Source organism: Populus euphratica, unplaced genomic scaffold (genome assembly GCF_000495115.2).
Source record: "Populus euphratica unplaced genomic scaffold, PopEup_1.0 scaffold587.1, whole genome shotgun sequence".
Lineage (NCBI taxonomy): Eukaryota > Viridiplantae > Streptophyta > Magnoliopsida > Malpighiales > Salicaceae > Populus > Populus euphratica.
In genome coordinates this window covers 101,636-127,425 of record NW_011500215.1, presented here as the reverse complement: position 1 = coordinate 127,425, position 25,790 = coordinate 101,636, and the positions used below count along the sequence as shown (strand labels likewise).

Below are 25,790 nucleotides of genomic sequence, written 5' to 3'. Positions count from 1 at the left end.
CTTTCCCTGTCCTCGTATCTCGTGCCCTTCTTACTCACGTGCTTCGCCGACGCTCTCTGTTTCCTTGGTTGCTTCCACTTGCGTCCCGACACCTTCCCTGCTATCACCCCATCGTATGTCGGCTTTCCCACGGCAACCGGCTTGTCTGGATTATCCGATGAAGGTATAGCCTTTCGCTTTGCCGCTGGTGCGTCAATCTCCATCGATGCATCGGCGGTTGCGGTTGCGGTTGCGGTTGCGGTTAATTGAAGTGCTTCTTCGCGTTTACGCTTGTAAGTTTTTCCGCCAAAGCCTTCGTCAAGGCAACGGAAGTCGATGGTGCAAGCCATGGCTGCTGGGTTTTTTTTTCCTGAAACCCTAAAGAGAAAATGACGTGTTTTGATTTTATAACGCGCTGGCAAGATTACGGGTTTGGATATTTATACAACGGTGCGGGTTCGAGTTCGGGTATTTATGGGATCGGGTTGCAGAAACGAATCCTAGGCGGTGCCCGTCTATAAATTAAAAGGTTGTTCCTCCTTATTTTGCTATTACCAAGTTGTATTTCGTTTTTAGAATTAAATTTCAAAGTTATTAAGCTTCATCCGGGTTGATTCAGCTAAGAAATTGGATTCTAGATCATCATGGTAAATCTGATAAAATTATATATATATTAAAAATTTTAATATCACATATAAATATTTTTAAAACAATACATGCAAACCTGAGCTATATATAAAAAAAAAGACTTGAAATGTATAGTATAATTATTCTATATCAATTAAAAATTTAAAAATCAATTCATATAAATGTAACCTATATATCATAACATTAAAAAAATAATGCATGTTGATGTAAATTATATATAATTATCCCACATTATAAAGTTAATAAACATTATATATATTCCATATCGAAAAAATAAAAAATAATTTATATAAATATAGACTACAAAAATATGTAAAACTAAATATTTATAAATTAATTATATATTTTTTGGGTTTTATTAAAAAAATTATATAAAAATCAAATTTTACTTAGATTACATGCAGTTACCTAGATTACACATAATTACTTAAATTTTAGGTTGATTTAGCAGATAATCCATGTTTGATTGGTCTAATTGCAAGGCCAGGTTTTTGCTTATTTTAAACTCGAAAGATCTCAGGTCCTTAAGTTTAAAATTAATTTATCAGAGCTGAGTTTTCTAATATTATTAAATTTTATTAAAATATTTTTTTAATTATTAAAAATTAGAATTATTTAAATTTAAAATTGGTGTTGTTACACTTTAACCAGATAAAAAAAAGAGGCATGATATCAAATATATATTTAGTAATGCAATGCAAAGCAATTTTAATGGTGTTTTTTAATTGCTAAAATAATATATTTTTTATTTTTTATATTAATACATCACGAAAATTTAAAAATATCTAAAAAATATTAATTTAATTTAAAAAAAAACTACATAAAAAATACTTTGACAATCCGATTGTATTATAAAAATAAACTCTCATCAAATTTGATAAATACCAACCCAATTTATTGGTCGTAAGCTCACCCTTAGTATAAGAACTAAGAAATCACCATCCATTAGCGGACCAATTGGATAAGTAATGATTTTTAAAAAAAAAAAAAAACCCAACGGTTAGATCAAAGCGAATAGGTTATCAAAACATAATATATTTAACCGTAGGGCCTTTGACTCGGTGTTGTAATTTACAAGTATCAATACAACGAATTTTTTTATTCTCTCTTCCTCGTGCATCTCTTGAAAATTATCACTTAAAATTTCTCCACATAATCAGTTTTGATAAACTACAAAGATTAGTAAATAACTACTCAATTACACGATGAGAGGTGGCTATATCAAAAGCAGTAAATTCCAGGATGCCGAGAGTGTAGGTACAGTGCCTATCTTTGGACCGGAAGACAAAAACACAAACGTACCAGACAAATCAACCACCATTACCAGCTAAGATCTTGCTGCTAAGAACTCAAATCATTCTTCACTTCGTAGCTGAACCGAACCGTTATCAGATACACACTTCCCATCTAATTCAGAGACGTCGCTTTCAAAGAAAGCTGAGTGGAGACTCCTGACACACTGCTCTGCTTCATCATCATTCACAATTAATGAGATATTAACCTGGTAAGTGAAAGCCAATGGTGAGTTACTTGTCGTGGCAGTCAACAAATTGCTAAGGAGCACCCGAGACCCGGGAATGGTGAGCACCCCAAGATAAGGAGCCATCTGGATCCTTCTATGGCATATAGCGTCCAAGAAGGGTGCTCACAAAAGCCTATTCTCGGGCTCCGAAGCTGTAAAGTTCCATACATGGTGCGTACTGAAAATAAGGCATGCAGGGGGAAACCATAGTATAGGTGTGATACCTTTGAAGCGCCCTGTGATATCATCTGAACGTTGATTCCTTTGATATGAAGAACATTGAAGACCTGCCATAACACATATCCGGTAAATGAACAAGAAATGAATGAGCAAATAAATAGACAGATAAGCTTAATATCCTTCACCACAACAGTCCGGACACTGATGGAAAATATATTGGGAAAACAGTTGTTGCATAACACTATGCTTAAATATAATACTCAGGTCTCCCTTGAAACTTCTTTCCAGGTCGTAAGGTGCCTGCTGAGCTCTGGCTTTGAAAATAATGAATATGGCTGAAAAGCTTTTTTATAAAACATTATCCCACAAGGTCATCATTTTGAAGTTGCAGCTGGTCCTCGCTAAATCAAAGATGGAAGGTTTCATCAATGAAAACACAGCATTTACCATGATCCACTAACCTAACATGTTAGTTTCTGGAGAGTGCAAGGAACAAAATCTAAAAGTTCCTACAGAAGAGACAGGATTCTCATCACTAAACAAAAGTAATATAGATGATTAGATTATGTAGTTAGGGACTAGGAGGAAAAAAGCGATGCCTTTTTTCACCCAAAGAAGAAACAAGTTTCCAGAAAACCAGTCTTAACTAATAAGAAAAGATCAATGGATCACCTTCTCTAATATCAGAGAGGACCTCTGGACATTCCCATTGAGAGAGATTATTGATCTATGCTGCAGGACATTGACTACAGCAATTTTCTCAAGCTCTTCCACAACATGGTCGAGTTCCTGTTAAAGGAAGGTACATTAGCAGATGAGATTGAATGCCAAAAGTAGACATGAATAAAATATCCTGCTGGAAAATAAATACCAAAATACAGACTGTAAAAAAACAAATCATAACAAATAAAAGATGCCATACGCTTGCCTGCTGAATCAGCTCTCTACTCCAAAGCTTTGATGGATCGAGTGTCAAGGAGATGCTGACTTCGCTAGTAGCAACAACATCTACTGATATTCCTAAATCTTCAAAGATCGAAAACACCTAAATGGATAAAATTTAATAGGGATAAGGAAATTGAAACATCTGGGATAAATGGGGGCTAGAGGATTAGAAACAGATTTTAGCTGCGAACCTTAGCAAGAAAACCAAATTGGCCAAGCATGCGGGTGCTAACAATATCCAACATAGTAACATTCCGTTTCAAAACAATGCTAGTTAGTACTGCCTGTAATTAGGACAAAGAAAAGAATAATTTTATTTCAAGTTCTTCACATTGCAATCATTAAGCATCATCTAATACAAACCTTACTCATATCTCGTGTCCTGGTGATGAGAGTCCCAGGAGCATTCGAATTGTAAGAATTTTTAACCCTAACTGGAATATCACCCTCCCTAGCAGGTCTCATGGATTGTGGATGCAAGACCTGCAGAAAGGTACAAATAAAAAGGTTAGAGAAGACATGGTTACTTTGGGCGTTTGCTCAAGTTAGAATTTGGAGATTCATAAATAGACTAGTTATTAAGCTCCAGCTTGACTGTGATCCATAAACTAACTAGTGGAGGGGGGGGTTAGGAAGCTTGTCAACAATAACCAAATTGAGGTCATTTTAAAAAATATATTAAAAAAAAAAAAGGGAAAGGAAGTGTAAAGATTCATTACTCGCGTATGGTTTTTACAAGATATTTCAATTTTAATCATAAAATCATAAGTTTCACACTCATGCTCGACTATGTCACAAGCCATAAAATTATGATACCTGAGCACCAAAATATGCTAGTTCCGCTGCTTCGTCAAATGTCAAGTATGGAACAGGTTCAGCAAGTGGATATATATTAGGATCACATGTCAAAACACCATCAACATCCTTCCACACCTACAGTGGATTTAAAAAAAAATTATTAGTCTGATTTCAATTGAAAATGGAATTTCTACAGAAATGCACTCAATAAACTTTTATGAACTTCAGCACAGTTCTATATTTTCTAGAAAAAGCATTTTCCTGCACGCTTACATTTCATTAATAAATGCATTCATGGATGAAGAAAGAGAGTTGCAAAAAATCAGAAGAAAGAAGAACATTGCCAACCAAGTACACACAGTTGAAACACAACTATCTTTTCACAATATCTGTATGGATTAGGGAGAAACAGTGAATATTTCCTAGTTGGATTCTCTCCCTCTTTTTCTCCATTTTCCTCTCTCTTTCACTTTCTTTCATAATTTTAAAGTATTCTTTAGATCTGGGTTTCCTATCCTTCTGCTTGTACCTCAGTTTGCTACCTTTTCTCCTTCTCTTGCTTGCAAAAAACCATCTTTGCTGTCCATTTGGGTTTGCTGGAGGTAGTGATGCTTTGACAATTTGACTGGTAGTGGTGTGGCAGTGAAGCTGGTGGAGTCTCAGGTTGTGGTGGTGGAGGTGGTGAGATATCTTCCTTGTTTTACTGTCTATGATGCTTTAGGCAACGGTCATGGTGGTTTGAGTGGTCGTGTTTGTGGTTTGTGAGTGGTGTTGATGGTTAGATTGGTAGTTTTATGGTTTTCAAGCTCTAGATTATGGGGACATAGTTGTTGGTATTGACTACCAGCAAAGGGTTGTGTAGGTTTATTGGGGTTTGTGTTTTCTGGTAGATTGGGCTGTAGCATTAAGGCTCTAGCTATCTTGGTGACGACTGTGATGGCAGTGTTGTTGGTTTGAGCAGATGATTATATTGGAGTTTTAGGAAAGCTAGAGCTAGTGGAGATAAACTTGAGAAGTGATGAAAAACGGGGGTAATGACGGTGGCAGGAATGTTTTGTGGAGGAAAAATATGAATTATCTTGCTTCTTGCTACTATTTCATGTGGCAGCAACCAGAGTCTATTCTTGGGTCTTAGAACAGTGTTGTAATGGTGCTCAGGTTTTGCACCGGATCTTGTGTTTGTAGCAGTCATCTTGCTTACTTCAGCTTTATATATTATTTCAACTTTGACTTCGAAAACAAACAATGACTTAAAATTGACTCGGTTTGTGGTATTTGGGAGGGGAAATTATGGCAAAATTCCTTGGAGCTATGCTATCTATTACGAACTTCCAGTGTCTGCAGTTACCTGAATCTCTCGCAAACCTAATGCTTTTCCAATTGTTGTGGCCGTCAAATCACTGCCACCACGGCCTAATGTAGTAATAGCACAAGATCGCCAGCCCTGCAATTAGAAATATCAAAAAAGGAAAGAAAAAAAACATATATCAATGAAGCTTTCCATAAACTCTCTCCTATAAGGAGTTCATTAATTTCACAAACAAGGTGTCCCGAGAAATTAGTTGGTGGAAAGACCTTTCCAAGGAAGCCGGTAACAATGGGAATTGCAGGATCTCTAATCCAATCTCCATGCAAACTCTGTGCCACAGCCGGATAAGTTAGTTCTAGAATGTCTGCATTCGTGAAGTCATCTGTGGTGATAAAACCAATTTTGAAAGCATCATACTGCAAAAAAGGAGGAAAATACAATACATTATAATGCTGTTATCAGGGATAGTGTTCATTTCACAGTAAAAATCCCAAAATAGTAACACAATGGGTGCACTTTATTGTTATTAAGAAAATGACTGCAGTACTGCAATGCACTTTTTATCTTCACTTTCTCCATCTAAAAGACATCAAATCTTCATTAGAAAGATACTACGGATTTAATCTCATCTTTGATCCAACTGCCGTCCGTGTATTAACAATCTGGATATTTTACATGAAGTAAAATTACCATTCTGAATTGTTCAGAAGAGATGTTGAGCAGCTTTGAGCAATAGCTTCATTCCTCATTGGAGGTCTTTTTCTTGATTACTACCACGTACAGTTGTTCCATTAAAAAAAACTATAAAAGGTTTAGAAACTGTATTAAAACTTAATAACTGAAGTTGAAAGACATATGACATTGTAAACCCTTGAAACTTTTAATTGCTCACACAATTGATCAACATTTGTTTTCCTTTGTGTCACAATATAACACAACCGTGATTGGTAATTTATTGTATTGGATTTAGAATTCACAGTAAACACATGATTGTTAAAGCCTATCCTATCATATAGTCAAACGTCATTAACTGAGAAAATCTTAAATTTAAAAAATTTGCTGGTCATGCAGACCCTTTATTTATGATAGATAATGCCATTCGTTTGATCCATAAAACATAGAAAATTTCTACCAAGCTGTCTGTCCGTATCCCTCCTTTCCCTGTGTTCTCTATCCAAAATCTAATAAGATCATGTTTGTAATTGATAGAAAGTGGAATTAAGTATAATCAGATCCCGAGCAAATTGTTCTGCTGCTGTTCAGTGTGGCTGAATGGTGAATGGGTAAAATATTATAGCAAATGGGGATTTCATAAATCACGGTGCCGTTGTGGACATGTGGACTCGATAAGCAGGTCAGGGAGAAATCTAAGAATCAGATTAAGATGGTTTAAAAAAAAAGAATGAAAGAAAGAAAGAAGAAAGACAACCACTTACTTGGCGAGCTTTTGCACCGATTTTATTCATATATGCTGCAAAAATCCTCGTGGACATGCACTCCCCAAATGAAACCAGGTAGTCTTTTGTGCGTGGAGTCAGCTCTTTCATCATAGCAATTCCCTTCAAAAGCTGCTCTAATTCCTCCAGGTGTTCTGCAAAAGGAGTACGTTTAAGAGGTTTCCCCTTGTCCATGAGATGAAGAGCTGATACAGGAAATTGAACAAGTCCTAGCATCGTTGGCTTTGCAATGTGACAAACAATTTCATTCTATATTGTAAATTACATCAATGCATATATATTACTAAAAAGTAGAGGAACTTGCATAAGCCTTCTCGGCTGCGAATAGATACTCACTAGCAATAACTGACTCGTCTACTCCCAGTTCCTTCGCAGTCCTGATAAGATAGAACAACTTCAATTGAATTTTATGGCTCCGGGAACAAAATAAAAATAAAAAGAAAGAGAAGAGTAGAATCCTCACCGGAGATGCAATTCCTTAATGATACTGAGTTCTTCAATACTGTCTACATTAGTAACACCACAACTAACAGCCTTTTCTCCAGCCTATAATTAAGTTGACAATTATAACTCCATTTTGCGCCCCCCCCCAAAAAAAAAAAAAAAAAGAGACAGAAAAGCAAAGTGAAAGCAGTCAAACCAGCAAAAGTTTGTTAGTTGTCTTTCCCATGGCTGAGAGAACAATGACAGGCCTCTCGTTTCGAAAGCTAAGAATAAGTTCAGCCACCTCTCTCATCCTCCAGGCAGAGGCCAGCGAAGAACCACCGAACTTCATCACACATGTTAGCTGCGTCTCGGCTTGATTTTCGGTTTTGTTCATTTCAAGTACATCAACACTGGCTGCCTCACAACTCACTTTCAAAACCCTATTACTTCTAGACAGTGTCAAATTTGTAGCCACGGAATTATAGTTAACCATCTGGACTCGTAAAGACTGGCAATGCATTTTATTCATCCTCTTGGAGAAAACAGGGGAGGCAGCAGCTTGAAGAGTAGCAGAAAAATGTAGTGTGTTTTCCATAATGTATTATTCCAAATATGCTCTTCGATCAAATGTTTTTTCAAGTCGACAAATCAAATAATTTTCTCTGTTAATTGAGAGATTAATATCCAGCAACTCTATCAATCTATCTACAAAAAAAACAACGAACTCTTTACCAAACCAATGAGAAAAGATAGCAGAGAAACGGAATAACAATTGAAACAGTGAAAAAATCAATAACGATATGAGCAAAGGAGCAAGTACCTTCGTGAGAGAGAAGCCTCGTGAAGAGAGGGAACGGCAGCAGGAGGCTGAAAATGAAGAAGAAAAAGGTGGATTCCTTCAGAGATCCAGAGAAGCTGTGCAAACAAAAACAAGAACGCTTCGAGGCACTGAAGGGACGCGAGAGGCAGAAAACAAAAGTGAACAAGCACGGCGGCCCCTCTCCGTCCTTCCCTCTCTTTCTCTCTGATTTCCTCTTTCCTTATATGCACCAATGCTCCATTCAAAAACGTGTTTTTCAGCATGTTGTTTTGCTTTCTATTAGCTTGGGAAATGTTCTTTTTCCGCTTTTAATTAGTAAGTTATTATTTAGGTCCTTGGTTCTCAACGTTATTGTAAATCCATGCTTCAAGTTGGAAACTTTATAAATTAGTCCTTCTGACTCATTTTGATTTTTCTCTAAACCTCCGCTAACTTCTTCTTCTTCCTTTTCCAATAGAACATAATTCAATAATGCTAAGTAAAGTATAAATAAGTAATTTCATTAATAATAAAAATAATAACTTGTTATTTAAAAAATAAATGATAATATTAAATCTTTAATATAACTTAACTAATCAAATTCTAAATTTATTTTTTAAAAATCACAAATTTAAGTTTCACGGAGCTATATTAATTTCAAAACATATAAAATTAGTTAAAATATATGCAAGTTAGTCTAGACATTTATGTTAATACTATAAAAAAATATAGCTCAATTAATTAGGTCTTAATTTACTTTTTAAATATCAATTATTCAAATTTTACAAATCTTATGATCACTAGAGACTTATATAATTATTAATTTTAAAACTCATAAAATTAATAAAAATATATACAAACTAATTTTAATATCTATATTAAAAAAATAACAATTATTACTTTCAATATATGCATAACAATAAAAATTCTTTGAAATTTTTAAGTTTTTATTATCCAAGTTGCGGTGCGGGGTGGGTGAATTGAACAATCGATCAACAAAGAAACGGGTCACTGCTTCTAATCCTCTTGGTGAAAAAAATTTGACTTTTTATGTAGAAAAGGAAAACCGCGACAAGAAAGAATGGTAAACAGTTGAGGATGTGCGTGTAAAACTAAATTTTAATATAATAACTTAATAATATGGAGTCAATTTAATTATTTTTTTGAATATATTTTATATTTTTCTAATTATGTAATAATATCTATGTGCTGTGACTCCGTTGGTTAATTTAAGTATCCTAGCTTTTGTTTGGGAGTGCAATCGAAACAAAGGTTTCCTAAAATTTAATTTTTTTTGGTTTAAAATTAAAAAATTTTATGTTTATAAATTATTTTAATATATTAATATTAAAAATAATTTTTAAAAAAGAAAAAAAATAATATTTTAAAATATTTCTGAACGAAAAATATTTAAAAAAAAAACATAACTATATTTTCAAACATCTTTTTTAATTAAAAATTACGAGTTTGATTCTGGTTAGGAATAACTTTGTGTCTTATGCTACAAATAACTTGTTATTTGTGTATTTTTTTTATTGAAAAAACATGGGGATCCACAACGGTCCACCCCTTTTAAAAAAAGAAAAATCGGTTTCCTTTAACTTCACATGTGAAGGCTTTGTTGTAACATGCCTAATCATATTGGACCACTTAAGCTTGTATGTCTTCACTCTCTTTCTTATTAGTTATTTAAGTTTTTTATTTTTTTTATTTTATTTTTTAATATGATATTTTTATTAAATTTTATGTTTTAATAATGGGTTAATAATAAATTAATTTTTATTTTTTTATATAAAAAATAAAAAAAATTAATTTGACACAACATGGAGTTTATAATCTAAATTACATGATTAGTGAGTTAATTAAAATTAATTTAATTTTTTTAAACTTGTTTGATAGATAAGATCATATCAAAAATAATTTTCACACTATTTAATTTTAAATTTCATTATATAAAAAATCAAGTAAATAAAATTCATATTTAAACTATTATACAATTTCAAAAAATTTACTAAATTATTAGATATTATTTTTTTTAATTTAAAAAAACAATTGTCCCCAGCCGCATTGAGAACACGGGAAATAACAGATTAGGTGTGTGTGTGGTTTTTTAAGTTTTCTTGGGTTCTTAGACGTGAGAGACAGTGTGTTTCTCAAAATAAAAAATTAAATCAGGATCCAGTCAAAGGGACTCAGTTATCTGTTATCAAACAAGAGAAACTAAGTTGTAACTGAGTCAAAAACCGAAGGACTAAAAGAATATTTTACTCTTTAATGATTTTATAAACCCTCCCTCCTGTTTTTTCAGTTCAATCCGACGGCCAAGATAGTAGATTGTCTGATAAATTTCTCACATTACGATAAATCAAACGGCTGTGCCACCAGAATTTGCTGAGAGCGCATTGATTTTTGCTGCGGGTTACCATTGATCTGCATGCGTTGTCAAAGTCTCAAAGGTTGAAATCCAATGTGGACTTCATTGGCTGGCTGCCTCCCTATCACTCCACGTGAGAGATGCTCTCCTGTTGCTGGGGACCATTGGGAGCTGAATGGTCGCCTCACGCACCCGATCGCCATCATCTTATAAAAAACTTATTTTCTTTAATATATTAAGATATTGTGAAGAATATATATTTTTATTTTTTATTTTTTTAATATAACTTGAAGAGGATATATTTTTAATATAACTTGAAGAGGATATTTAAATGATGGAAAAACACAGCCTGTCTGGTTCCCTTGTAAGTGAATAATATATAATTATGTCCTTGTAGGCTGATATCACCTTCACAAGAAACCGGAACGATTGATGATTAAGCCAAAAGGTGTGAGAATGGCAGATGCTAAATTACACAAATTCACCAGGAGAAGGGAGTGCGAGATTTTTAAAGCAGGTCAACCCTCCATCCACGACGAGGTTATGCCCAGTTATGTACTTTGCTTCATCTGATGCCAGATACAAGGCGGCTTCGGCGACATCAATTTCTTCACACTTAGCCCCCTTCAGCTTCCCGAGCCCATTCACAATCTCTATCAACTGTTCTTGGGAAGCACCAGGATACATCAAGCCTATCTGGGCCAAGGAGAGTGTGGTCGGAATCGGACCTGGTGAAATGCAGTTGATCCTAACCCCATTTTCGCATAGCTCGCTCGCCACGGACTTGACGATTCCAGGGATTGTGGATTTTGACGCTGAGTAGGAATGGGAGCCAAGCCCACCCATAAGTCCACTAATACTGGATGTACAGAGAATACACCCCGAGCCAGCAGGTATCATCGCTCGTGCTGCATGCTTGATCCCCGCCACCATGCCTCTGACATTGATTTGCATGACCTTGTCAAATTCATCTAGATCAAGGTCTGCGATGCTTGGTGGAAACGATGGCCCTGTTATACCAGCATTGTTGTACATTATGTCAAGTTTCCCATAGTTTGTCAGTGCAATCTCCACCGCCTTTTCTACCTGAGCCTCTGCTGTCACGTCACATTGGGCAAAGTGGGCTGCAGGACCAAGCTCATTGGCAGCTTGTGGACCAATTTCTGAGTCGACGTCAGCAATGATGACTCGTGCTCCATGCTTGATGAATTCGTGGGCTGTGGTCTTGCCAATGCCACTCGCACCTCCTGTTATGAGGGCCACTTTGCCTTCTAGCCTGCTTACAAAGAAAATACACGAGCGCAGCATATATTATAAGCAATACGCTGCAACAAGATTGTGAACATTGCTTTGTTGTCTTGGCAGACAATCAAACGTTATGTAGTGCTATAAATAACAAGACTTTTTCGACCGAAACATCGAATATATAGAAAATATAGCAGTAATTGTGATTTAACATATTTTCTGGCTATTTATTTCGTGTTTATATTCGTGATATTTTCGTCAAGAAATTATTTTACAAATCATTATTACTCGAATAGAAACAAGCAACGAAGTTGTCACAGCATTGTCTTGTGATTCTGCATAGCAGCTCCAAACTTTGAACCAAGGCCAAAGCATCTGCTGTGCCAGCAAAACACGAGAACAGCAATGTACGTAAATATTGGTTTATTTTCTGGTTTTACAATTATGGGTATTTTTAGACTAATTCTTAAACTTCAAAACTAAATCCATTTTTCTGGTCAGATCAAATGCAGTTTACACTTGATTTCCCCGTCACCCTGAAGTAATTAGTTTGTTAATAAAGATAGTCGACACGTTTTCAATAAGAGTTAGGGAAAAGCATGGCCAAGCTAGATCTGTAGAAATGAGAACACGCGCGCAATGATGCGGAACTTATGACAATTTCCTGTGCACACATCAGGTTTTCAAAAGCTTGTCGGTATGGAGGAGGCCGGCAGTCACCTCTATGTTGTTTTACTAAATTAATCAGCTAAGCTAGCCGGTACGGGGAAGGGAAGCCTACCAGGCTTCGTCCTATACCATGGAGATGCACCGCCTCACATGATCAGACGTTTTATATGGAGTTTTTTTTGGGATTCTAACATGGATAAAACAAAATGATAAAATATCTCATTGCAAAAAACATGTGTGAAAATTGCACATTTAAAACAATTCATATTTGTGATTAGCAAGTCTAAAGTGTGGTTTAATTTGTAATTCATGAATCAGGATTATCATTTGCCACTATTTTCTACTATTTTAAATTGCCAAATTAGTGAAAGAATGATTCAATGAAAAAAGAAAAATAAAAAAAAAAAGATATCAAAAGCTTATCAAAACTCTGATAACAATATTATCGATATCATAGATGAATCCAACAATACTAAAAAATATCACAAACAATGATTGAAATGGGTCATACGAGTAGCCTAAAGATAAGTAAACTCAAACACATTTGAAGGCTTGTATGGCTAAATTTGTTCCCCGTTTGTGATCTTTTTAATCTTGTTGGATTAGTTTTATTGAAATCTTTTTAATATTATCGGCAATGTTGTCATCAGAGTTTTAATGTGCTTTCGAAATTATTATATTTTTTTTCTTTTTTTCTCTCTCATATATCTTCACAATTTACAAGGATGAAAAAGTAGAGAAAAAACAACATAAAAAAAATAAAGACCTCGTAGGTACATATTAATTAACTATGATAATGATATCACATGTACCATTAAAAAGATATCAACAAAAAAAATTAAATAACACAAAAAAATCACAAAATAGTGAACAAAATAAGACACATTAATCGTTAAAAAATATCAGGGCTCGCTTACAATTATTATTGGTTACATTTCTTAGTATTGCTAAAATTCATCCTATCATGATTTTTTAAATGATACCAATAATGTTATTATCAAGATTTCAGTGTTTTTTTAGGTTTTATTCTTTTTTTTCTTTTTTTTTCTCTCTCTAATCTTTCTCTTTATTTAATCATATTTCCATAAATTTTACAATTTGAGTGGCGGATAACAATTGCAACTTGCGAATTAGATATCTAATAAGCAACTTTTTATACTATATTATTTCTTGAATATTTATTACATTGTGTTATTCTATGATTTTTTTTTTCTACGACAGAATCCAAAAGAAAATCGTTTTATTAGATGGTTATAGTTAATAATTTGTGCTTGTGTCAAATCACATGACATCAGTTGATTAATGATGTAGATGCTATGCTAGCTAATGTTGACTGTCCCATATTAGACAGAGTTAAATTGTAACACCCAGAGAATTCATAGAAAATACTATTTTGTGAGAGTAGTCAACGTCCTCTCATGAATAAATTATTCATAATTTTAAAAATATTTATAAATTACTTACTCATATTTAAGTATAGGATCCACAACTAGACTAGTAGCATCTTAAAAAAACAAAAAAAAATCAATTACTACAAGATTTAAAACAATATTAATAAATTTCAGGGAAACTAGAAAAAACAAAAAAATATGCGTGAAACAAATTTAAATATAATATAGGAAATAAATTGCAGATCCATGTTATCATATGTGATCAAGTCTGAATTCTGGGGGTGATTCAACCAAAAATCTCTAGAAATTTATCAAGGAAACTTCTGCAAGGTTTTAGGTTTTTTCAACATCGACTTTATATTCAAATTAATTAATATGGTATGAATCAAGAAAACATTTATGTTATCCTAAGTGATTTATAAATAGCCTGTGAAGTTGATGAACTTACCTTCTACCACTACCAGTGGAATAACTCCTTCCTTGCCTGCTGATCAACACATCGTCAGCAATAAACCTGAGCCCTCTATATATAGTTTTCAATATATATACACACACACACACACACGAGGAAAAAGAAATATAATTAGAAATAAAATGGCATGCTGGTCACTGAAGTGTTAGTATTGATCAGAAGCACAGGCTCAGGTTTTAATTGCAGATACCTGGCTAAATATGACCTGAGCATGTCTGCAGCAAAGACTCGAGGGAGAAGAAGACTCTGTTGGATCTATCGAAGAAGGGCTTAGTGATGCTGAAGTGGGAAAGGGAGCAAATTGAAAGTGATTGCAGCAGCTTATTTCAGACACACATTTCCATGCAGAGAGAAGAGGGGAGAGAGAGAGAGAGGGAGAATATGAACAAGGCTTGAGGCACTAGTGACCCGCCCTATTTAATGATTCTCCAATGGAAGTTATTGCTCCTTTGTATTAATTTCGTGTTAGTTGCATCCTTCCACATAAAGAAAAGGAAGCTAAGGATAACTACAGATGCATCCCTGACGTTCATAGACACTCGCAAATCAGTGCTCCAACCATCAACATTTCTTTAAAATCAACATTTTATATCAAAAACTCTTTCAGAACATGACTAAACAAGACGTTGTATAGTAATCTTTCACTTGAAAAAACTATCAATTTCATTACAAGATGTTATTGTTGGTGTTGTTGTTATTATTATTATTGAGTGATTATGCTGTATAAGATGATGATGAAGGAAGGGTTGCGTTTTTTCATTTTTTTTATTGCTGGGAATTTAACTTTTGTGATAGAAGGAGGTATACAAAATTTAGCAATTCGTAGTTTCAATGGAATTGTAAATAAAGGATTGCTACGTGATTTATTTATGAAATTATTAAGTAGTTGTTTTTTATTTTAAAATATATTAAAATAATATTTTTAAATTTTTAAATTTTTTTTAATATCAATACATTAAAATAATTTTATAACATTAATAAAATTAATTTTAAACAAAAAATATAAAAAACACAAACTTTTTCAAAAACACAAAACAGGGTTTATTCCAAAAATAAATGCAGGATAAAGGGCGCCGCTACAGTTATGGTCTCTATTTTGTTCATATTGGAGCATTTGAGAAGATAATCATGAATGGAAAAAATTATTTAATAATAATATCTTGATATAAAAATATGAGATATCGATACCCATTAGACGGGAATTACTAGGCCATCAATTAATTCTTAGGGGAAAAAAGAGAAGGGAGATCATAAGATTTGGATTCTCACGCAAGCTTGATTGCTGGACCGACCATATATTTCGACCATATCTAATTATTATTATCCTTGAGGTCAAGTTTATTGTGAAAGTGAACTTTATAAAAGACTACCCTATAGCCCCTGCCCTAGGAGCTCCATGCTCAATTTTATTTATTTTTTAATTTATCTTGGTTTTAAACTACAAGGGTCCTTTATTGGACTACTTTTTCAATACTATTCATTTCATTGATTAAGTGTCCACTGAATTATTCATATTCAAATTGATATATTTACAGAATTTTATTTTTTTACGAATCTTTTTTAAATTTAAATATTGAATGATAATATTGTGAAATATAAACAATTTTATTTACTAATCTAACTAAATTCTTAAGGTTTTCTATGCACCTAAAAGGATTGGGTATCTAATTTTTTTATTTTTTCTGTTTTTGGCTGAAGAAGTGTTCTTCAAGGCTTTGTTACTTGAGAACTATAAGGAAATAAGAAATCATGAGGTTGTTGAAAAATATAGTAATATTCTATTTTTTTTTTGTTGAAAAATATAGTAATATTCTATTTTTTTTTAAAAAAAAAAAAGAGATGACAAAAGAAAGAAAGAAAAACTTGAAAACTACTTTTTAATTTTTCAGTATTATACCGAGTTTGGAAAACATATTTTAAAGGTTATCAACAAGTTTTTTAGGTAAAAATAATATGAATAAAATATTTTTTTTATTTTATATACAAGTACATTTTAACAATATAAAAGATTATAATTGTTATTTTTTTAATATTTTAAAATCAAGAAGTTGAACATTTAACCATTTTTATCACTAAAAAAGACTTTAACAGCGTAAAAGATAATAATAACAATAATTAATTATTACTACTAGATAATAATACAAATAGTCAACATAATAATAATAACAATAATAACAATAATAATAATAGTAATAATAGTTGTAGTAATTATAATACTAACAACAATAATAATAATTATGATAAAATTATTGATTATTAATAATAATTTTATTAATAGCAATAATAATAGTAATAATAATTATAATGATGATAACGATAATAATAATGGTGTTAGTAATGACGACAGCCACAATAACAAGAATAATAATAATAATTCATCATTTAGTATTATATTTATTATAAATTAAGTTTTATTATTTTTCACTAAGGTATTCTCAATTTAATAATTAAAATAACAAATTTAAAAAATTCACTTAAACTAAAATAAAATATTATTTTAATATATTTTAAAATAACAAACACATTATAAACCAACCATCATCTTATCACCACCAAACAAGCTCTCAAACCAGGAGCTAAACAGCACTTTAGACTCTAAGAAACAAGGATAAAATATAAGAAGTCTGGAAGTCTGAGGCCACGAGCAACAGGATCCGGGAAATCAAGAAGAAAACCAGGATCGGTGGTGGGCCCCCCGGTGCATCAACGGGTTTAACGCTGTCTTTAACCTTTATCGATGGCTAGCTCACCTAACCTATAAAAATGCAAGACAGAGCCATGGAAAGGAGCACAGAGGATTAAACAAAGTGTTAAATCACGATCATAATTACAAATAATTGGGTCATTAGAGGAATAACGAGGTTGTCATCTCCTTGACATGGTGGAGACAACCATCAGACAACTCTGCGATCCTACGAGCTGGACTGTTTGCTGTCTCTTAATTATAAATCCCATGTTGATGATATTGCTGATTAAAGTAGCTTCACGCTAACGGTAATTACAAGCATGTTGTCGTTAATTAATTGTCTTAATCATTAATTATGTACTTTTTTGAATCGTATTGGCGATGATCTTACAGGTCGCTTTACAGATTACTGTGCTGAACGGATTGACAAGATCCTGAGTTTTTGAAGTCTTTTGATTTGTGATTTGCCAGTGGATGGATTTGATTTGAATCCGTAACTGTCATACCCATCAGTGGAATGGAAATGAAGGGATCCTTATCATTTAAATATAGGAATACAGATAGCATGATTTTATTTATATAAAATATATTTATTATTAATATTTAATTAATAAATTTAGAATAATGATAAAGTTTATAAAATAAAAATACTTTGAATAAAAAAATTTAAAATTGATACAATTACAAGATTTTTAATGCATCATAATATTGTTCTTAATCAATATTTATTTAAAATTTGACATTAATTACAGGATTTTTTATTGGTACCTCATGTGGATTACTATTAAAGGTGAGACACTTAGATAATTTGTAATTTGTGATGACTAAGTCTTGAAACAAATATTTAAAATTAAAAAAAATATCTTATCTTCAGGTAATCTTTATATAAACCTTAAACAATTTTAGATTTATCTAATAAAATCTTTAGACTCCTAAAATTATTAAATTTATTATTTTTTATGTATCTATATGTCTTAAGAAACTCAATAATAGTAACATAGCCTTTATTAAACAATCAAGTTCGGTTGAATTTTCTAGATTCTGCTAAAATACTTACAATTTTTTTTCAAAAAAGTATAGGTGCTAAGAAAGCCATTAATAATGACATCAACACTACTCCCTAACCACAACAACACATCAAATGATTTTAGTGTTGTTGTGGGTAGCGAAAATAGACTATTGTTAGTGGCAACAACCGATAGTGGGTAATAAGCTTATTGTCTGCTGCAATTGCCAAAAGAAGAGAAGCAGTATAATTTATGATTTTACTCTAAAATCTTATTTAGGGTTTTTTTAGGTTTAATTTATAAACTTATCCCTCCAACTCATGTTTAATTACATTATAATTGGGGTAGAAACATGGTTGTATCCCTTTCATGTATAAAATCAAGATTTTATATTTTAAAATTAAAAGCCTAAATAAAATTAATTATATAATTAATTTTTCTAACAGGATTAGGATTGGATTAAAAATGTCTAGTTCAACTTTTAGTTTTAGTTTTGTAATATCATAATAGGATTAGGATTTAGTTAAAATGTTTAATTAAATAATAATTAAAAAAATAGTTTTTTTTTAAAGTAAATAGAGTTTTTAAGCCAAAATATTTTTTATTTAATTGTTCCTAGAACAATCTAGGATATTAATATGAATTCTAATATGATTATTTTTCTTATTAAATTTTGAAAAATGTTTTTTCATTGAAAAACTTGTATTGAATAAAATTTTAGAAAATTATCAAAATGAATTTGAATTTAATATTTCTAAATGTTAGAAATATTAATTCAAATTACATATAAAGCCAATAATTAGAGTTAAAGCATGCAATATGTTAATTTATGCATATTTATGTGTTATTATGCATGATGGATGATAATGGATATTAAAGAACAGCGTGGTTGTATTTTTGTGGTTGGATGATTATAATATTAAATAAGGCATATATATATATATAGTACATTTTCTCTATTTTTCTTCTAGTGTTTCAAAATTATATTTTTATCTCATTCCCTCCAAATGTAAATTGAGGTTTTTATTCAATAATATAAATGATATATAATTTAGAAAGAATAGTGTTAAAGGACACAATCATGGCGCTTGCAAAAAACTCATAAAACTTTATAGCAGTTATCTAGGCTTTGACCACCTAATTTCATTTGATAGCTCAAGAAAATTAATTAAGATATGTTCATAATTATCCATTTAAAATGACATGCTAGGGGTATATGTTCATGTATAATTGTTATGTGTGATAAATCAATTATTTCATGAAATGAGATCTAATTAAAAACTGATAATAAATCTCTCATTAATATATCAAGTATATATTAAGAACATGATTTATTTCCTTTTGATTTTACACATATAATATTAGAGTTTTATTCATAGATAACTTGTACTACTCAAGGTTACCACTAATCAAATATGTTAAATGTTATAAAATTGAATTCTACTTAACTAAATTATATTATTTAGATGAGTTACTTATGATCATTTAAGATTAGATGCAGTAGTTAGGTAAAACATATATGAGAAGTTTAGATAAAGAATTGCGACCTAATTGATATAAGAGTCACATAAAGCTGCGATTGATAAGCTATGTTACCTGTCTAATTTAATTTATTTTTATTTATTAAATTATTTAAAATGATATAAAATAAATGGGATCACAACCTATTAGAAGATCTAGACAAGATGTCCTGAATTATGTAATATTTAGGGCCATTAATTTGCAAGAAAATAATGAAAGACCATGTTATGATTAAAGATCTTATTTGAATTTGGTTTTAAATGTGTATGAATGAAAACAATACTCGGTATCTTTACATGAATAGGTTAATAGATTAAAATGAGTAGTAGTATATCCTACATAACATACTTGACGTTAACAAATTGACTTAACCAAACTTCTTGAACTGGTACTGTAATGTGAGAATTATTCTCGGGCAAAATAAAATGGTACATGTTTTTAAAAATCCAATTTCTTTTACCCATGACGAGGATGCTAATGAAGAAGTTAGGAATGCATATCAACGTTATATCATGATAGATTATTAGATATTATACTTGATTTTCAAATATAAATCAATTAATTATTAAATTAATAATAAATTAAATTATTTAATTTATTTAACCTTATTATATTTAGAATTATAATTTATATTTTATTCAACTTATTAGAGAACTTAATGAATTATACGTATAATAATCAATAGTGAGAAACTCAAATGAGATGATTAATTAAGTGTAACATGTGACATCTAGTTTTTAGAATTTTTCACCTATCATTATCATATATAATATCTATATTACTTGAATTTAATAAATTAATTCAGATTTTATAATGTAAATATTATATACGAGTTGATTTTTTTTACAGCCCTAATTTTTAGTACAGAAACTACTAAATTAAGGACAATCAACATCACTGTACAGCCCAAACCAACCAAGGCCTCGTACGGATTCGAATGGATCATATGGGAGGCATGAGAAATGAGTCATTTAGGGCCCATGCACAGGCCTGGAAATCCAATCAAAAAACAAGACAGGACACGTTCCCACCAGATCGTCATCTAGCACGACGACCACTAACCCACAGAGTCTGATTGCTACAGCTTCCTCCTTTCATTTCTTCTCACAAAGCATAAACATAAACGGATCGTCATCTATTTCTGTTTCTGTCTCCATTACAATTCTATATAGCACTAATTCATTGAAAACATGTTCTTGTAATGATGCATTTCCAAATTCCAAATCCAACTCACCATTGAATTGAATCTTGCGTATATAATCATGGGCTCCACCCAGTCCGCACAAGCAGCTCAAGACGACGGAGAAGAAAGCGAAGAAGATAAAGACGACGACGACGAAGAAGAAGAAGAGCTGGAACAGCCTAACGCGAGAGAAATCATTGACAGCAACAATAATTTAGTCAAGAAGGTTCTACAACAGGAGCCAGAGATGCTGCCCTGTTACGCATCAGCATCGCCTCTCTCTCCTCAGCTCTCATCTCTAGGTACCCCCAGGCTCGGCCCTTCTATCAAGGTGTGGGACCCTTACAATGTCCTCGCACCGCCCCCTCCCCCGCCCCCGCCATTGCCTATTTTCTCCTCCTCCACCGATGAAGTTGGCGTTTTGGAGGTGTTTTTGATCAGTCATGGAGAGTGTGAGCTCAATTTGAGGCCTGATTTAGTCGGTGGGAGGTGCCACGTGTCTGCTCTGACTCCCAATGGGCAGCGACAAGCTAGGGCTCTTGCTGTCTTCTTCAACTCTCAAGGGGTCAGCTTCCATTCCGTTTACTCGTCGCCCTTGAATCGTGCTAGATCAATGGCTGTCTCCGTTTGCCAGGTAAATATACAAGATTTTAATTTTCTCTCGGATTGAAAAAAATGTGATTTTATTAGGCAATCTGCTGTTGATGATGGAAGCCTCTTTTAATGATATTTGTTTGCAATTGTGACTTTTATCTCTGCCTTTACCGCACTTATCCATACATTTCAAGCTATCCAAAACTGACTTGCAAAGAGCTAATGCATGGTAATGCATATCAATGTCTGTACGTTATACTTACCGCCAAACAAAGGGTAAATGGTATTGGTAACATTGTATTATGTGAACAAAGAATTCCATGACATCTAGTTAATAGTCATTGAAAGCCGCCTCTAATCGATTGCTTATTCTCGCATGCGATCATTTGTCAATCAAATTCCTTCAAATTTTGGGGAATATTTCTCAGGATTATAGTGAAATGTGTGTGATTTGAGGATCAAGGATGGTGATACACTTGAGAAAAGAAGGGTTAGTGTTGCATGTAATTTGAGTGAGGGATTCAAGCGGACCTGATTCCAAGAGGAATCTGTCATTGATAGAGAAATAGAGGCACTTAATGGTTGAGATTTAAGGCTTTTGGTAGGTGATGAAACTACTGATGATTTTGATATGGGAAAAATACTTAAGGTATGTGCTAATGAAATTCTGGTTAGAAGGATGGATGATGTTCCACCCTTTTAGAGATATTGAAAAGCACTACTCTAACAAGGGTTATATTGAGGAAGTACAAGGATAGAGAAATCCTACACCTCAGAAATTAGAGTTTGGGATAGCTCACAACTCAATGGAATCCTCCCAAGAGTTTTACAAAATCAAGTTAAAAGCTTAACAAGCTCAATTTGCTTTTACTCAACTTCAACTCCCTTTAAATTAATGAAAAAAAAACATATTTATACCTTGAACAAACCTCCAAACTATGAAAATAACGAAACCTACATTTCTACATCTAGACACGAAATTCAAACTAGGTAGCTGCTAGTAGGTGATTAATCTTGAATGTGGCAGATTTTCTACCAAGGCTGCCAGATGTGATTGCTATCCCTAGTTCTAGACGTTGATTTTATTGAAGTATGCAGAAATATGCAAGTGAAAATTAAATCCAGGTAGAGATTTTGGATTTCCTGAAAGCCTGCACACTTGAGTGTAAAGTTGTCATTGCTCCTTCTAGGAAACTCCAATTTGCACAGTGTTTGAAGCGTTGGAAGCCAGACACACGTAGCTTTCTAGTCATGACTGGATTGCCTGGTGTTTTCTGCGGAATAAAAATGTTTTACCTTGAAGTTAATCCTAAAATCTGAGCCTGTTGTGACAATTTTCAGCTGTCCTGAACCTTTTTTAGCATCATTTATCTCATCTTCATTTTCCATGTTAGTTTTTGAATATCAGGAATGCTCCTGCATCAGATTTGGGTATGTAAATGATAAGTTTTTGTTAAAAAAAAAAAGAAAAGAAAAGAAAAGAAAAGAAAAGGAGAGAAAAGAAATGAGAAGTTTTGGTCATTAATGTGTTTGTTCACTTACAATTGTGAAAATTGATCTCATTATTATAATATTATTTATCGGCTTCAAAAATACTAGAAATTTTTCCTTTGCATCTTTTCTTGTGGTGCTCAAATTGCTAACTTTCTATTTATGATATTGGAATCTGAAATTGATAGATTTTAGTTATCAACTGTATTTGTTTGTTTGTGATCAAGGATTATATATCCCCTCATAGTCTGTTTGCATAGATAGGAGCTGCTTTGATATTACTAGGAATATTTTCCTACATCTTGTGCTATACAGTGGAGTGAATTGTCCAGATATAAAAATCTTGCAGGAAATGAATTTTGCCGAGGAACAAATACAATCATCGGATGCACTCATGGATTTGAACATGGGGCTTTGGGAAGGTTGCTCCCTTTCAGATATATATACACCTGAATTTCAGGGCCTGCTTGAAAATCTTCAGCCCGACTTTTGTGCACCATCTGGAGAATCAATTAGGCAAGTGGAATTTAGGATGGTTCAGTTCCTAAATAGGACAGTCCTGGGGATGCCTGAAAAGTTGGGATCAGATTTCTTGTTGCACCATCAACATGAGAGCCATGGGTTTTCTCATGACAGAGATGGGCCTTCTCTACCACCACCTTCAAATTGGGATATGCAGCATATGCTTCATAGGCATCGACAGGGCCTCGCAAGGAAAAAGTCTGGTAAGAGCAGGCTACAATTTGTGACTACTACTGGCAATCACGAGGGTGAAGATGAGATCTCACTTGGGGAAGCCAGCCACCAACACACGATCCATGATTTGAATATCAGGAACTCATCCTCCCCAGTATCTTCATGTGTGGGTGTTTTCACGCATTCAATTCCTATTAAGTGTCTACTCACAGGCATCCTAGGGTGCAGCCCAGTAATGACGCGTAAGATCTGCATAGAAGATTCTTCGGTGACAGTGTTGCAGCATTCATGTAAAACAGGTTGGCAGATTAAACGCTTGAATGATACTGCACATTTGAGACTTCTCTAGGTGGAGAATTATCAACTCCTCAATTGGAGCTATCGATGGGATAATGAGCTGTTAATTTTTTGAGAAGAAGCTGTTATTTTTACTGTTTATGGATGTATTTAGGCTCATGATTTCACTTGTATTGATGCTGCTTCTGCATCCTGTTGTAATTTTGGTATATTTGCTTACAGATTTGCCAACTTACATCAAACAAAAAAAGATTGGTTTGGAAGTTGGCTTTTGTATTGGATGATTCTTTTGATCTATAGCATTTACGAATGTTTTGTGAAGTGACAGATAACTTCTTTTTTCCTTTGACGCTGTGGGAAGAAAGAAAACTAGCTATTTTAGAAGGGAGAATGAGCTTACAATTTTCACTGAATTGTTTCATTCGAGAGGGAACTTTTACTTAAGACATGCCTGCTACATCGTTATTTTGTTCTTGATTAACTAATTCACGCAGTATCTCAAGGTTTAGTCCTTTACTTAATCGGGGCAGAGTTAGTAAGGACCCATCATAGCAACCAAGCAAATATGGCATGTTGTGGATCTGAAGGGCTTTGGCAAGCTAGAAGCAGCCCTTGCCAACCTCATCCACAAAAGCCTTCAGATTCTTATCCGAGGAACCACCGTCTTTGACAGCATCTATGGCTAAATCTCTCCATTTCTTGGCGTTCTTTCTAGTCTTCTCCCGTCTTTCCATCTGCCATGACCAAATCCAAGCTCCTCTTAATCTCATCACCTTCAACTATCCCTTCTTCTTTAGCTACCACCCTCACTCCTGTCTTCCACACGTCTTCAATCAGCTTGGCATTTGTTCCTTGATCCGTCCAGTGTGGAAATGCCACAACTGGAACCCCCGAAACTAAGCTCTCCAAAGTTGAGTTCCACCCACAATGTGTCACAAAACATCCAATCGAAGGATGAGACAAGACCTCCACTTGACAACACCAAGATACCACCATCCCTTGTTTCTCCAATATTGCCTCTCTACAGGCACTCAATTCATCATCTTCTTCTTTCTCTTTCTTCTTTTTCTGTACATCCCTTATAATCCACAGGAATGGAAGACCGCTCCGTACCAACCCCCGAGAGATCTCCTCCATTTGTCGGTTTGATAACACCAAAATGCTTCCAAAAGATACATAAACCACTGATGATTTAGGCTTCGAGTTCAACCATTCAATGTAATCCTCGGAGCCTTGGAAAAGATCCCCTCCGAAGGATTTATCCAGTGGATCTTTTCCATCCAAGAAAGCAGATGGAATCAATGGCCCGATTCCAATCAAGTTGAACTTTTCAGTGGCACTCATAGCCCCCAACTCCAATGCATCGAAAGAGTTGACAAGCACTTTTGGGTTGGTTTCTTGGCTGAGCTGCTCCAGTTGCTCCTGGAACAAGTGGAGTGCCGCAGTATTAGTATTTGAAGGAAGTAAAAACGAGGGAAGGTCACGGCTAGCAAATTGTGGGAGCCCTGGTAATGCAATAATATTAGAAGTGTCCTTGCAATTACTGAAAATATCACCATAACCGTTGAAGTAGTAGAAATAGATGTCAAAGACAGTAGCAGGCTGAATCCAAAGAGACGCTGCTGGGAGATGTTGTGCACGTGCCACCTCCGCTGCTCAAGGTAGAAGTACTGTGTAAACCAAACAAGTGATGGGCTTTCCTTTTTTTGCACTATCTACGATGAGTTCATTGAGAGCTTGTAAGCCTCGACGTTTGAGCTCAGACATGTAATGCACTCTGTCATCTTCAGGCTTGAGCCCATCGTCGTAGCCATCCGAAAAAGTAACAAATGACAAACCATCAGGGAACAGAGTTTTCGACATGCGGCGTTGAGCAGAGAGAGTGGTAGCAAGAGTGACACGAGCACCAATAAGCGTTAGACACTTGGCGAATTGCAGGGAAGGATTTACGTGGCCTTGTAAAGGTAAGGTCACCAGAAGGAAGTGAGGTTGCTTGATCATGGTGACTGGTTCTGTGGCAGAGGACTGGAGTGGAGAGGTCGACGAGGTCGAGGACTTTTCTCGCCAGCTAGGTGGAAATTAGCAGGAAACAACGTTCAAG

General features: G+C 33.7%; 4 protein-coding genes and 1 pseudogene across 11 annotated transcripts in view; 1 reads left to right on the top strand and 4 right to left on the bottom strand.

Annotated features, from left to right (window-relative positions):
* The window catches only part of LOC105112208 (E3 ubiquitin-protein ligase BRE1A-like), a 913-nt gene extending 520 nt beyond the window's left edge, over window positions 1-393 (bottom strand). Inside the window, exon 1 of one of the 2 annotated variants that reach the window (XM_011007821.1) lies at window positions 1-393. In XM_011007821.1, coding sequence (XP_011006123.1) covers window positions 1-329 — 329 coding nt within the window. In that variant the 5' untranslated portion in view covers window positions 330-393. The other variant, XM_011007820.1, reaches the window with a different exon arrangement.
* Window positions 394-1,748: 1,355 nt separating this feature from the next.
* Window positions 1,749-8,348, bottom strand: LOC105112202 (aspartokinase 2, chloroplastic-like). Of its 7 annotated transcripts, none has more exons than XM_011007809.1 (14): window positions 8,085-8,348; window positions 7,479-7,990; window positions 7,302-7,384; window positions 7,175-7,215; window positions 6,818-7,047; window positions 5,648-5,797; window positions 5,421-5,516; window positions 4,091-4,207; window positions 3,638-3,757; window positions 3,466-3,558; window positions 3,252-3,374; window positions 3,002-3,118; window positions 2,374-2,436; window positions 1,749-2,128 (listed from the first exon to the last, which is right to left on the bottom strand). In XM_011007809.1, exons 2-14 carry the CDS (start codon window positions 7,857-7,859, stop codon window positions 1,982-1,984), a joined length of 1,761 nt encoding a protein of 586 aa, XP_011006111.1. In that variant the 5' UTR covers window positions 7,860-7,990; window positions 8,085-8,348; the 3' UTR covers window positions 1,749-1,981. The 7 variants fall into 7 exon arrangements, with proteins under 7 accessions (XP_011006111.1, XP_011006109.1, XP_011006113.1 ...); XM_011007807.1 differs by having other exon boundaries at window positions 7,479-7,969; XM_011007811.1 differs by having other exon boundaries at window positions 3,258-3,374; window positions 7,479-7,969.
* A 2,388-nt stretch (window positions 8,349-10,736) lies between these two features.
* Window positions 10,737-14,739, bottom strand: LOC105112201 (secoisolariciresinol dehydrogenase-like). The gene is made up of 3 exons (XM_011007806.1): window positions 14,405-14,739; window positions 14,191-14,265; window positions 10,737-11,713 (listed from the first exon to the last, which is right to left on the bottom strand). The coding sequence occupies exons 1-3, from the start codon at window positions 14,425-14,427 to the stop codon at window positions 10,909-10,911; spliced, it is 903 nt and encodes a 300-aa protein (XP_011006108.1). The 5' UTR covers window positions 14,428-14,739; the 3' UTR covers window positions 10,737-10,908.
* Window positions 14,740-20,381: 5,642 nt separating this feature from the next.
* LOC105112199 (uncharacterized) lies at window positions 20,382-23,986 on the top strand. Its single transcript, XM_011007805.1, has 2 exons — window positions 20,382-21,245; window positions 23,046-23,986. The coding sequence occupies exons 1-2, from the start codon at window positions 20,691-20,693 to the stop codon at window positions 23,739-23,741; spliced, it is 1,251 nt and encodes a 416-aa protein (XP_011006107.1). The 5' UTR covers window positions 20,382-20,690; the 3' UTR covers window positions 23,742-23,986.
* Window positions 23,942-25,790, bottom strand: LOC105112200 (crocetin glucosyltransferase, chloroplastic-like; annotated as a pseudogene).

Coding starts and splice junctions, on each gene's coding strand:
- LOC105112202 (XM_011007809.1), bottom strand. CDS start 7,859: ATGGAAAACACACTACATTTTTCTGCTACTCTTCAAGCTGCTGCCTCC. Junction 7,216..7,301: donor ATTAAGGAATTGCATCTCCG/GTGAGGATTCTA, acceptor CTATCTTATCAG/GACTGCGAAGGAACTGGGAG. Junction 3,559..3,637: donor GGACACGAGATATGAGTAAG/GTTTGTATTAGA, acceptor TCCTAATTACAG/GCAGTACTAACTAGCATTGT.
- LOC105112201 (XM_011007806.1), bottom strand. CDS start 14,427: ATGCTCAGGTCATATTTAGCCAG. Junction 14,266..14,404: donor CTCAGGTCATATTTAGCCAG/GTATCTGCAATT, acceptor AACTATATATAG/AGGGCTCAGGTTTATTGCTG. Junction 11,714..14,190: donor TCCACTGGTAGTGGTAGAAG/GTAAGTTCATCA, acceptor CTTTGTAAGCAG/GCTAGAAGGCAAAGTGGCCC.
- LOC105112199 (XM_011007805.1), top strand. CDS start 20,691: ATGGGCTCCACCCAGTCCGCACAAGCAGCTCAAGACGACGGAGAAGAA. Junction 21,246..23,045: donor TGGCTGTCTCCGTTTGCCAG/GTAAATATACAA, acceptor AAAATCTTGCAG/GAAATGAATTTTGCCGAGGA.